Here is a 13,590-nt window from a genome sequence, read left to right on the forward strand (position 1 = left end):
CTGTTGTGGAGGGTGGAAATATGTTTCTACAAAAAATATAAACAAAGTAACAATTCAGGATACTGTATAAAATAGCACCGCCACACAACTCGTTTACTGACCCTCCACCTCCTGATACACGGAACATTATTGCACCCTCACCCCACCCCCCTATACCCTCCCCCACCCCTCTTTTTGGGTCAGTCACGACTCGGGTTTCCTTGCTACAGTAGTTGAAAAGTGAGCTGATTTACCCTCTCTGTTCTGCTGCAGCTCCTGGCTGGCTTCTCCACCCCTTTAGAGGGAGAAAAAAAAAAGATCAACAAACGCGCAATCCCTGCAGCCCGGCTCGGAGTGAAACAGGAACGAACCGCGGACTAGAGAAGTAAAACGCAACCAAACACAACATTACCCCTAAGAGAGGCACGGGACAGACGAGCAGCCCGGAGAGTGGCTCTAGGCTGCCCCGGGGCGCCCTTGAGGTCGCGGACAGGGCCGGGGTGGCACCCGGAAGCGCGGCGGTGACTGAAAGCAGAGCTTGCATGGGGGGAGGCCGAGGAGGCCCCCGGCCATGGAGGACTCGGAACCGGCTCTGAGGATGGTGGGCACTGAGGGCGAGGCGCCCCCGGGGGAGGAGGCCGGCGGAGAGGAGGAAGCAGCGGTGGAGATCCCCTCCTCCGAGGCACGGGGTGAAGAGGAACAGGGCAGCGGGGAGCTGGGGCCCGAGCGTCGGCGCCGGCGGAGGCACCAAGACGAGCAGCAGCGGAGGCGGCGGAAGCGCTGGAGGACGGGCAGTGGGGAGCAGGGGGAGCCTGAAGGGGCCACGCAGCCGAGTGCCCCAGACCCTGCCCCGCCATCGCCGGAGACTGCCGAGGAGCAGCCGCCGCCCGCCGAGCCCAAGAGACTGGTGCAGTGCAGCGTTTACTGCGTGGAGAATGACCTCCCCGGGCGCCAGGATGGCCCAGAGCCGCCGCTGCCACTGTCCCCCGCCGACCCCTTCTTCCCTGGTCTGCTGGAGTCGGGGAGCCCTCTCTACCCAGAGCAGGGGCTGGGATGGCTAGTGCTCGCCTGCTGCCGGGTCTGCCTGGAGGACCGGCAGCTGAAGCCCCTACCCTGCTGCAAGAAGGCGGTGTGCGAAGAGTGCCTCAAGCGCTACCTGGGCTCGCAGGTGAGTGCTGCTGGGGTGAGAGAACCTGGACCCTGTGCAATTCACTGCTGAGACTAACAGAGCCCCCTTTTTAACCAACAAAACAGGGTTTACAAATGTATCGAAAACGCATGTAAAGTTGCCAAACATACAGTAAAGTTGCTTGATTTCTTTGGAGTTACCTCGGTTTTCAGAAAGGACACACGCAACATACATGTTGCATAGAAACAAATGCTAGGTTTTAGGATATTTGATCTTGCACATGTCTGTCTGACCTACTACGTAAATGTTTTCGGCAAATCAGTCCTGTGAGCAGGAACACCAAGGAGGCCCAAGTGTTTTGTTTGGCATTAGATAGATGTCGGCAGGCAGTGGTGGTGGCCTATTGTTTATTCCCTTCGAAAGTTCATTATAGCCGAGTTTCATCTGTCTGTAAGAAATGTGGCTGCTCTGGTACTTTCCTTCCGTGGAGCTTTAGTCACTCACTGATGGCTTTTTTCCAGCAAAGACAGAGGGAGCCCTTTGGGGACAACTGCCGTCCTCTCTCTCTCTCTAGGCGCTTTAGGGATAATCCCTCAAATGCCCCAATTTGGCGACCCGCCAGTGATGCATTTTTGCCAGTTTTCTCTACCCCCACACCCCACTTTCGGGCTAGTGCCTCCAAGGTAAAATTTGCCACTGGCTCGAGAAATATTCGGTTTCATTGGCCAACAAAGGAAGTTCAGAAGTGATAGACGCGTGTTGTTCGTGAGGTGATAGAAGTACGCTTGTCAGCTGTCGGAAAGACATAAGCCTCAAGCTGAACGCTAATAACCTCTGAAGAAGGGACCCTTGTGGCACTGAAAGCTAGTCTTCGCTACCAACTGCCCACTTCCTTTTGTTCACCTAAGCATCACAGTCACCAATTTGCACGGGTAGTATTGTTGCTTGCATTGTATCTTTGTGGGTATGGCTACCGAAGCGTTATCATATATCTTTTTTCCAGACCATAACTCTATTAGTTATCCGAATTTAACTTATGTGATTTGCGTCTATAGTGAGTTTGTCACGAATCTACCCCCTTCTTTCACGCTGTTTTTTTGTTCCTATAGTCGCAAAACACGCATATGCTTCCCAGGCCTTAAAGTACAGACATATTTTGTTTACAAGTGATTTTATTAAGGCCCGTCACAGACTATGACAAATGCGTTATGCATGCAGCTCCACTGGGGCAACAGAGAGGCAGGAGTGATTGTGCCTTGACTAGGCTGGTGGAGGAGAGTCTGGATGAGAACGGTGGCCCTGAGGAAACTTTTGCCCCCGTGACTTGCACAGGGCAGGGGATGAGCGAAGTGAAAGGCAGGAGAGACTGTGCAGGTTTCTTTTATGCATGCCCCCTTTTGTTACATTGCACAGCCCAGCAAAGCCCACGCAGCCTCCCTGAAAAACCGGAGCACGTGACAGCAAGCAGTTCATTGGAGGAATCTGTGTAGAACCACCAACAAATTAAAATGTTACACTCTTCTCCTACTTTTGTATTCCTGAGACTAATTTCAGAGATCATTACATTTATTCATTCTTTAGGTGTACATTTGGGCACAGAATACCTTGGCGCTAATTACAGCCTCCGACAGTGATGTATCTTTGGAATCCACTTTACAGGTTGCCGGAAATACGGGGGTGAGGGTGGGGTGGGGGGGGGGGAGTCATGTGCACAAATGTTTGTGCGCCCGTTTTGTGTGTGCTAATAATACCCAACTTTTCATGTACCTTTTCTGCATAATTACTAGGTAAGCACTGGCGAGGAGTGCCTGGGTAACACAGAGCGGGACCAATTTAATACCAAATGGTCAAAAAGTTCTCTTTATATTTAGAACTAAACATTCCTCTTGCTGGAATCTCCCTCCCCCTCACCCCCTCCTTCCTTCACTGGGGTTTTTGCAACCCTTGGAAGCTCGGTGCAGTGATGTCAGTGCTTGGCATGGGTGTGCTGTGCTGATAAAAATAATGTTTTGGGGCTCTCGTAACGAGAGTATTGAACATACAAAGATCGTGTGTGCTCAGTCTGTTCCTGGAACATAATGGCATAGCAAAGAGGAGCGCCAAAAATAGCTCTAAGAAAACCAGTTGTTAAGCACTTCCTGTACATGCCCAGTGTCATACTTAAACGGCCAGTCACCCGACAAGTGTAGGCACTGGGGCCTGGGCCATTGTCACTCTGGAAAGGCGCTATTTATTTTAATACTAACAGAATACATCTACGTTTTTTTATGTCGGTTTCTTCCTCTCTCCTGTACTGTCATTTTTACGGGGTTTTCATGCTATTCTAAATAAAGAAAAAAAGTTAGTCTTGGCTTTTCACCCAGCACTGGTCCTGCCTCCTTGTGTTTTCAGGCCTGCGTTCCGGTCATTCCGTTCTAGCACCAGGACGCCTGCGGGCTGCTATGGTGCTTTATACATTTGTTTAATTCATAGGGTGACGCGCTTAACATTGTATGGGAACTATGATGAGTGGAATAGGGGTGGGGTCAGCGAATATGGAGGCGAGACAACAAGCACCATGTGCAAAGTTAAAGCCGATTGGGAACATATGGGCAGATTTATGTCGGACTTGCGCCACGTTTAAGCCGCCGTTGCGTCACGGCGTAAACGTGGTGCATCCCTGCGACCCATTTTCAACGTGACGCATCTAGGCAGATGCGTCACGTTGTAAAGCCCTGCGCCACATGTGGGCGTTCCGGCGCAGGGTGAGCGTTCCGGGGCAGGTGCGCCTCGCAAAAGTGGCTGAGTGAAATCTACAAGATTTCACTCAGTCACTTTTAGGCCAATGCTGCGTCAAAACCCTGCGCCTGCTTGAAGCAGGCGTAAGGCTTGACGCAGCATTGGACAGATAGGGCACCCCCAAGCCTTGCTGGAGTTGCATCGCGCTTGCGACGCAACTCCAGCAATGCGCCACCTTTACGGCACAGATGCGTGACTCTTTTTTTTATTTTTTATTTTAACACTGAGCGAGGCGTCCTTGAAAGGGGGCTGCGCTCAGTGTTAAAGTAAAAAAATATATAAAGAAACCAAGTGCAGTGTCCTTGAAGTGGCGCCGCGCTCAGTTTTAAAGTAAAAAACAAACAGAGTGCGGTGTCCCTGAAGCGGAGCCACGCTCAGTTTTAATCTTAATCATTTGCAATTCAATTGGACCTATTGCATTGCAAATGCTTGTTATTACTGCTTTAAATGTACCTGTTTCTGAAGTCTACGACTCCGGGTCTTCACTACTTTGTAATCTCTTTAACATAAATGTAAAATATAAATAAATAAAGAGAGCGCTGTGTCCCTAGAGGGTGCCGCGCTCATAAAAGTAATAAAAAAAAATCAATTTAGAGCGCGCATAGTGCTGCAGCCGTCATTGTCCCCATCGTGTCCATTTTCAAAATAGTGAGAGCTTACCAACCAATTGAAGGAGACCGTATAATGCTGCAAGTAAATGATCCAGCCCAGATGAGCGGTCCCAAAAAGAGACAGGGCGGTAACAAGGAGGGACTAAGAAGCCTCATTATCAATCGGAAGCCAGAATTTCCCATGGACATTGACGCCAGCCAATGAAAAATATGGGTGGGGCTTCCACACCACTTCTAAAAAATACCCAAATACAGCATGCCTCTCAAAGTGAGCAGTGCATGCGCTGCAACGCTAGGCGAGAACTAACCAGATGGAGTCTGAAGTCTTGTTGTTTTTTCCTTCTTCATAGTTTGCCAATCTGTATTTTCAACACTAGGATGCCTGGGGTCATTGTTGTGCTTTACAAATTTAAATATAAATAAATAAACGTATAATTTTGCTATCGCCATGAATAGGGGTTACACAGTCTATTGGAATCATATGCCATAAGTGCTGACGATACCATATGTCCATTTAATTTCTTTAAATAGTGTGGTTTTCTGAAGCCCAGACTAGATCCAAGTAGGTATTTGAAGTGCTGTTTGGTAAGTGTAATAAAATGCATAGCTATTCTTATATGAGCAAACCTTTTAGGATGGAGACAGTCATCAACTCTTTTAAGACTTTATATAATCAGAATAAGGAAACTATATATTAATTTGCTTGCAAGCTTGTGGTCTGATGGCATTTGGGATTGCGGAATGGCCATGTGTGTTGATGGTGCTTCACATAAACCAATGCTATTCTGTGTGATGTTTTCATTTCTCACATGCCTATTTTTATGACTTTTTTTCCCCCGAGTGTGATTTGACAATTTTGAGCCAATTTCTTACCTTGCTGTAATAAAACTGCTCCACCTAAAACTACATTTCTCTCTGTAAGTTCAGCTGGTGTCTCCTTTGAGTGGTTTGGGGGTGCAGGACAAACTTGGGTTATCCGGTTACTCAGGCTGGGAGCTTTGATTGCTTGGCATATGTTTAGCTTCTAAAATGCACTGTGAATTGTACATAGGCAATATAGGATTCCTGAATGGCTAGGGTTTGATCAGTGAGTTAATCAGCTAACATTGTGCTTGCTGTGGCATTTCTACAACGATTTCCCAATGATTTGGAGGCTGTTTGGGGTGAGTAGGGCAACAGTCCGTACAACATATGGCCTTCTAGGCATGTGTGATCAATTACTACCCAAAGATAAACAGTTTAAAGACTAAGACATGAGTTTGACATACTTGGAAGGAGTGTATTAAGACAACAAAATGAAGGGAAGCAGGAGGATACCAGTGTAACGGGAGACTCATCCTAAGGGGTGACATCACCAAATGGGATAGAAGGAGTTGAGCAGAAGTCCTGATAAGGTAAGCCACAACTGTTCTAGATAACTATAGACAGCTGTGTGTGGGAATTACTGTTGAACAGTGTAAGCATTGGTGGTAACCATGAAGAGGAGAGGTTACGGGAAACTTGCTTGCCAGTTTAAGTATTGTTGGTACAAAACTGATCTCTTTGTTGGATGAATGTTGAGAGGGGCAATGGAGCGATCGGACCAGCATGGTATATACCATGAGATCATACATGCCAACATTTTAGTACTGGAAAGTGGCAGATAGTGACAAAAAAAATCAGGGGGGTGTAATTTCCCATATACTGCTTATGAAGAAGAGGTAATTTCAGTTGGGAGACAGCTAAAGCAAAGCCATTTATGGCTTCAATACTCTTGAGTCTCCACTTGAATAGAGTCTATAGGCATGCATGTAAGAGAGATCGGGAAGAAGGTAGGAAGAGTCTGTCTGAAGGGTAATGTCTCCAAGGAGGTAATTGGTAAGGAGGCTTTGGCTGGACTTCTGCTGACCCCGGACTTTCCTTTCTGAAGACTCTGGAATGAAGGTGAGGATGGGAGAACCTCACTTACTTTGTAAGTGATCTGGGTCCTTGAGCACCAGTAGGGGCTATATGTAACATAAGTGGCACGTGTAAATCCTGGGAAACAAATTAGAGGGGACATAGAAATCGATGGCGAGTCTGTAAATCCATCAATAAGGTAATATGCTGGACATTTTTCAAGGAATAGTCTGATATACTAAATGATATTAAGAACCATGAAAAGAAACTCATTTCTGTTCCCGTGCCAAGAAAAGCATACTTACATTCTTATATAAGGATGAATTTAAGGAGGTTAAGAATGCAGATAATATAAAGATCATCCTGCCTATTTGGCAAGACTAATCATGCCTTTCCTGTTCCTTGGAGTTGTCAACAAAGCCTGGTCCAGGCCTAACGGAAGTAGTGGGCCAGATGGAAGGGAGAAAAGAAATAATAACGCGTGTGGCTGATGTCTTTACATATTTGTTTACAACAGATATTTTGCCTGTTTCTGTGTGTTTGTGTTATATATTTTTTTTATATATATAACATTGGACCGTTTTTCTTCACAATCTAGATGTATGACGGGTAACCCCTCAGGGAATATTACATCTATAATGGGGTTTTCGATTAAGTTGAAAAAGGTTTTAGATTAGAATCAGGATACTTATATTGTTTGAGAGTGCCAAACGCTGTTTGAATTTGTAATTTAGATGGTCAAATAAGGAGGTTTCCAATTTAGGCCAATGTAAAGTTTAAATTACGTTTACCAAATTTTGTATTGAGTGAAATTCTTCAATTAAAGTACATTTGAGTACTTTTTTTGGTCGCAGATGACTATGGTGGGCAGAGCATGCCTCAGTGAGGTATCTGGTGTGACGTTTTACACGACGTGTGCCCTTGTACAAACATTTCACGTGACCTACTAGCAAACGTCAGCCGCACACACCATTTGTTACAATTCTAAAAATGTATACAAAAATAATAATTTTGCAGGCCTCTAGTTACCATGGACTTTTTCATAGTAGGCCTGCATTTTCGGGACCCTAGCAGAAACTCCTGTTGCACAGGGGTCGAAATTCCGAGTTGTATGTAATTGAGAGCACCCGTTAATTAAAGAGTGCAATACATTCGTCACCATTCGTTACATTTAGAAGGTCAAACCTGTTGCATTTCAAAAATGGAAGAGAGTATGATATTTACTTACATTCGTATTTAATGCGGAAAGCACCAAACTTCGAATGTTATTCCCCAGGAACCTCAAAACAGGTGTCATTTATTTCACTTTGTAAATTCGGCACCACAGGGAGCCAGATTTTATCAAGTGTGATAATTGCACCTTCCCTCTGACCCACTCATGAGTCATGATAAGGCCCTGTGACAACCATGTGCTGCATGGCGACCTTCTGAAGCAGAAATGGTTCACGTGAAGCAGAGAGTGAAAGAAAATATATATTTATGGTGACGTGATGGGCTTGTGGAGATAATTGACTGAGCTGAATGCAATCGTATACGGGCTGACCCAGGCACTCAAATGTGTCTGTTAATCATTGAACTGTTTTTGCATCGCCAGGAAGGGAGATCTCAGTGAACAGCCCAATGACCCCAGCACATGTTCATGGACGCACTGTGGCGAGAGGCCGTGGGTAAACACAGCCACCTGTAATCCCTTCCCAAAGCGTAATGAGTGCGTGGCGTACGCGTACTGATCTAGCGAGCCCGTCCACCATATTGGAAAGTTATTCCCTTTCCCATTAGATACTAAAGTTAAACGAGCGTTTTATAGTTTTCATTGTTTTTTTATCCCCGAATAGCACTAGTTTGGTTTTATAAACTCGGCTAACCCTCTACTGTCCCTGCTTCTGTTTGACAGGGTCTGTGTGCTGCAGTGATAAAGTGAATTATAGGATCTCAGCGGGGTTGCACTCCGCCCCGTGTGGTCGAACAGATGAGTGTTTGTGGCTGTCAGATAAACAAATAAGGGGGGTGGCCGGTGCAGGCATCGCTAATGACCCCACTAAAAGAAACAAACATTGGAAATGCAATAGGGCTCGCATTAGGAAAGTTTGAGGTATTGGTCTTATAAATGATTTGTTTTTTATGTATGTGTTATTTTTTCAAATAGTTAAATTAATAGCTTTGTCATTTTCAATGCCAATAGTTATATCTTTCGCAAATGTGACACCTATAGCATTTGTAATGCAACATGTTTTGTATTTACGTGACTTAGATGTATTGATATTACAAATAACAATGCTTTTAATTTTTTAAAATAATTAATACTTTAAATTTTGTAATGGCAATAGCTTAAATTTTTGTAAATTACTTTTGTGAAGATTATGTTCAGTGTTTTTTCAGTTTAATAAAGTTTTATTTTGTTTAAGAAAGAGTACAGCATAATATAACAGTATACAAAAAATCAGAACCAATGTGAAAAGACAAGGAGAAGGAGATGAAGAGGAGAAGAGGTTCAGATACTGTGAGAAAAGGAAGAGAGGGGAAGAAGAAAGTGGGAGGAGAAAAGAAAAGAAAAAGAAAGGGAGAGAGAGAAAAGAAGGAAAGGTTAGGAAGGGGAGGGGGATGATAAGAAGTTAGAAAAAGGAAGCCATACCATAGAGCTCTTATTACCCCTGTTAGCATAACAAAATTCTCCTCCTCGTCCTCCCCCCTTTGTTGGTCCTGTTCCTCTCACCCCGGCACGCTCAAACACCTACTGTTTGATTGCCCCTCTGTTCTTGCTTTTTGGAACTCAATTTAGGATTTTTGCATGCGTATTTTTCATTTTTCTGTCCCATTCTCATCGCTACACGTTTTTTTAGGCTCCCAATCTGATATTTTAGACTTACATTCATATAATGCTAAACTATTTGATCTTTTCATTGCAACTGCTTTTAAAGTAATTTTGTCCTGTTGGAAGGATAACACTAAACTGTCTGTTCATACAAGGCGGAATTTCATATGTGATGAGCATAGAATTGCAATTGTTTCTTCTTCCTCTGTCACCTTAAAAATCAAATCCGATGTTCAGTGTTTTTTATTGTGATGAAAATCCAAGAACAGAAGTGAAATATTAACATATTTTTGTGATTTGTAATAAAGCGTGAAAGCTTGAAAACAGCTTGAAACATTGAAAGAACATATTTGAACCAGTGATGCTGTGGTGGTGCTGAGTGATGCTGTTGTTGCGCTGAGTGATGCTGTTGTTGCGCTGAGTGATGCTGTGGTTGCGCTGAGTGATGCTGTGGTTGCGCTGAGTGATGCTGTGGTTGCGCTGATTGATGCTGTGGTTGCGCTGAGTGATGCTGTGGTTGTGCTGAGTGATAATGTGGTGGTGCTGAGTGATTCTGGGGTAGCGCTGAGTGATTATGTGTTGATGCTGAGTGGTGCTGTGGTGGTGCTGAGTGATGCTGGGGTGATGCTGAGTGATGATGTGGTGATGGCAGGCGCGCAACACCCATTGGACTCACCAGGCTTCAGCCTCCCCCCGTTGAATGTGGCAGCCCGGCAAGAGACAGATCCCGGGCGCACACACAGCCACACCCGAACGTTTCACAGGTCTTTAAAAGACCATTTGAATGTTAATTAGGCCTTGCAGTTGTTTCACCCCCTTCTAAGAGCCCCTGCAGCTCCACTCTGCCTACTGATTAAACGTTCAGCCCCCCCCCCCCGAAATTCTTTCTTAGCCCCCCCGAAATTTGGCTCTAGTTGCGCCTCTGGGTGATGGTGAGTGGTGCTGAGTGTTGCTGGGGTGGTGCTGAGTGATGCTGTGGTGTTGCTGAGTGACGCTGTGGTGGTGCTGAGTGGTGCTGTGGTGGTGCTGAGTGGTGCTGTGGTGGTGCTGAGTGGTGCTGTGGTAGTTCTTTGGTGGTGCTGAGTGGTGCTGTGGTGGTGCTGAGTGATGCTGTGGTGGTGTTGAGTGATGCTGTGGTGGTGCTGAGTGATGCTGTGGTGGTGCTGAGTGATGCTGTGGTGGTGCTGAGTGATGCTGTGGTGGTGCTGAGTGATGCTGTGGTGGTGCTGAGTGATGCTGTGGTGGTGCTGATGTGTTGGTGCTGAGTGATGCTGTGATGGTGCTGAGTGATGCTGTGATGGTGCTGAGTGATGCTGTGGTGGTGCTGAGTGATGCTGTGGTGGTGCTGAGTGATGATGTGGTGGTGCTGATGTGTTGGTGCTGAGTGATGCTGTGATGGTGCTGAGTGATGCTGTGGTGGTGCTGTGGTGATGCTGAGTGGTGCTGTGGTGGTGCTGAGTGATAATGTGGTGTTGCTGAGTGATGCTGGGGTAGCGCTAAGTGATGATGTGGTGATGATGAGTGATGCTGTGGTGGTGCTGAGTGATGCTGGGGTGATGCTGAGTGATGATGTTGTGATGGTGAGTGGTGCTGAGTGATGCTGGGGTGGTGCTGAGTGATGCTGTGGGGACGATGAGTAATGCTGTGGCGTTCAGTGATGCTGTAGTGGCGCATAGTGATGTTGTGGTGCCCCTGAGAGATGCTGTGATGGTGCTGAGGGGAGCGGGACGAGAGGAGAGAGGTAAGAGGGTAGAGAGTAGATAGGAGAAGAGAGGTGAGAGAGAATAAGAGAGGGGAGAGAGGAGAGTACGGAGGGGGGAGAGTGAGGAGAGGGTTGAGTGAGGAGAGGGGAGATGGAGAGGAGAGAGGGGAGTGAGGAGAGAGGGGAGTGAATAGAGGGTAGTGAGGAGAGAGGGGAGTGGGGAGAGAGGGGAAAGAGAGGGAGGGTAGAGAGGGATTGGAGAGTGAGGAGAGGGGAGAGGGAGGGGAGATGGGAGTGAGGGGGAGAGAGGGGAGAGTGGTGAGAGGGGATAGTGGTGAGAGGGGAGAGTGAGGATAGTGAGGAGAGGGGAGATTGAGGTGAGAGGGAGGTGAGAGAGGGAGGGGAGAGTTGTGAGAGTAAGGAGAGCAGAGAGATAAGAGCGCATCCCTCATTTCAGTTCTTCTGTTGTGGGCAGTGGAGTATCTTTACTCTTTATTGTTTGGTGAGGTTGAGCCCTAAAAACCTGTCCTATAGGAAACAGCCCCTCCCCCACACCCAAGCACTGCTCTCCGTGGCTTATTTATTTTTGATGTTATATAGCGCAGGACACGTGGCCAGAGCGGTTTACGCTGGTGAAGGCAGAGCACAGAGAGCCATGTGCGAGCACACTGTGTGCAGTACAAAATACAGAAACAACAAGGGTTAATGCAAATGCAGATCATAAAATGATACCTGCACCGCCGGGTGCCTCCATCAGACTGGTGAGCCGCAAACAGAGCAAAATGTATCTTTGATTGCCGAACGTTCTTGAGAGACACTGGCCTTAAGCAGACAGTCCTTTTTTCACTCACACCGTTGAAGGTGACAGCGGCATCCCAAAATAAAAAAATAAGAGTTCTTCACTTTCTGTTTTTAAACGAATTATTTGGTTTAAAAAAACTCCGATGACTAAAAACATGGCTCAACTCGTATTTATGGCGGTGAAAAACGGCAAACTGTCAGTGAGGCGATATTTAACGAAAACATGTTTTTGATTTTTTTTTTGGGGGGGGTGGTCACAGCAAGGGATGGGCAGGAGGAAGGTGATGCGTAGTAAGGTGACAGTCGCGCTGTTTACCGAGGTAAGAAACCGCAGCAAAGCCGCTTCAAACACTATTTAGAAATACAGTTTATATTAATATGTTTGGGGGTCTAGACAAGGTGTGTAGCCAGTGATAGCATGCTGTGCTGTGATGCCCTATTTTTTTACAGCACTTAGAAACCACACCACTGGGGTTGAAGCACTATATAAAAGAGGTTAATATTGCAGAGGGCTCATGTATGGTTGACGCGTGGGCACCGGAAGGAGCGTTCTCTGTAATGTGCTATTTTTTACCGCGGTTAGAAACCAGACAAGTGCATTGAAGCGCTACATAAAACAGGTTATATTTCTCATTACCGGGGCCGTGAGGGAGGCTGGCTGAGCTGACGGGCCGAATTGAGCGGTTCCTGGTGCAGTCTCAGTTTTCTTGTGCTGCCGCTGCCTCTCCCCCGAGCTCCACTCTAGCGCTGCGCCTGCACCTCTGGGCACACAGTGAGGCTTGTCTGCAGATGGCACGTGAAAGGGAAGGAAATGCGAGTTTCTCTCTGGAGCCACGAGGAACTCAGAAAAAGCGGCGGAAGTTGTATGACTTATACAGGGGTAAAAGCATCCACGTGGGACAAAGTTCAGCGGAAAGGGGGTGCAGCAGGCTGCGGCGGTGCTGTCTGACAACGAGGGTGGTCTGAGGTAATGCGTTCATTTCAGGGAACACAGCAGATTTAATTGTTTACAGAAACGAGGCTGCAGACTTGGAAGAGACAAAGGAAAAAGTGAGAAAGAACTACAGAATGCAGACAAACAGTAAATAAAAAGCAGAAATAAAGTTTAAGGGAGGAAAAGAGTAGGAGTAAGAGAAACTGAAATGCAAAATGAAGTACTGACAGAAAAAAACAACGTCGAAGGAAACTTAAAGGCAAGACACACGAAAGGGACAACTAAGCACGGCCGTGTAAAGTGAAAGTACGGCCGGCCTGGGCAGTGAAAGGGGAGGAGGGAGGAGAAATGAGAGTCACGGCAGCAGCAACCTTTGATGTGCCGTCGGGAATAATTAGGGGAGGAGAAATGCCGGCTGGGGGAAGCTTGAGATGCCATTAGGAGGCTGGTGGCTTTGATGTGCACGCGCTTTTTGCCAATGCGCTTGCGCATTGAGCTTGTTTTTCTCGGGCAGTCAACAAATCCCTGAGATGGTTAAGCTCTGTTTAAGCCACAATATAGCTCGCCAGCTATGCTCAAGCACATCAGCAGGCGAGCCCTAACAAACAGTTGGAAAGGGGGCTCGGAGTGTGTAAACAGATATTTTCTGGGGATTTTTTATTCTACGTTTCACTTTTCTTGTGTCTGCCTCATATGTCTTTTTTATTACTTTTGACAGGTTTTACCAGTAATTTACCCATCTGAATGCTATTCACACATGGTCACCACTGGGTGGGTTGATGGTTTATAGGTTACTTACAATGAGAACCAATGTTGGGATTGGGATGAATTAAGCCATTTGGAGCGCTGCATGTAGTTCGTTTTGTGCTATATATAGACTTTCCCAACTGTTATATCATACAAACAAGCATTTGCAACGCAATTGGTCTTCACATTTACGATATTTTGAGCTATTGGCATTGTAAA

The 13,590-nt window shown here is 46.4% G+C and overlaps 1 protein-coding gene across 1 annotated transcript in view; it reads left to right on the forward strand.

Moving 5' to 3' along the window:
* Window positions 1–278: 278 nt before the first annotated feature.
* Window positions 279–13,590, forward strand: part of RNF217 (ring finger protein 217) — a 544,899-nt gene continuing 531,587 nt past the window's right edge. The window contains exon 1 of the mRNA XM_086926980.1: window positions 279–1,147. Within this exon, the coding sequence (XP_086783106.1) occupies window positions 551–1,147 (597 nt within the window). The 5' untranslated portion in view covers window positions 279–550. The remainder of the gene's footprint in view (window positions 1,148–13,590) is intronic.

Source organism: Lissotriton vulgaris, chromosome 6 (assembly GCF_964263255.1).
Source record: "Lissotriton vulgaris chromosome 6, aLisVul1.2, whole genome shotgun sequence".
Classification (NCBI taxonomy): Eukaryota; Metazoa; Chordata; class Amphibia; order Caudata; family Salamandridae; genus Lissotriton; species Lissotriton vulgaris.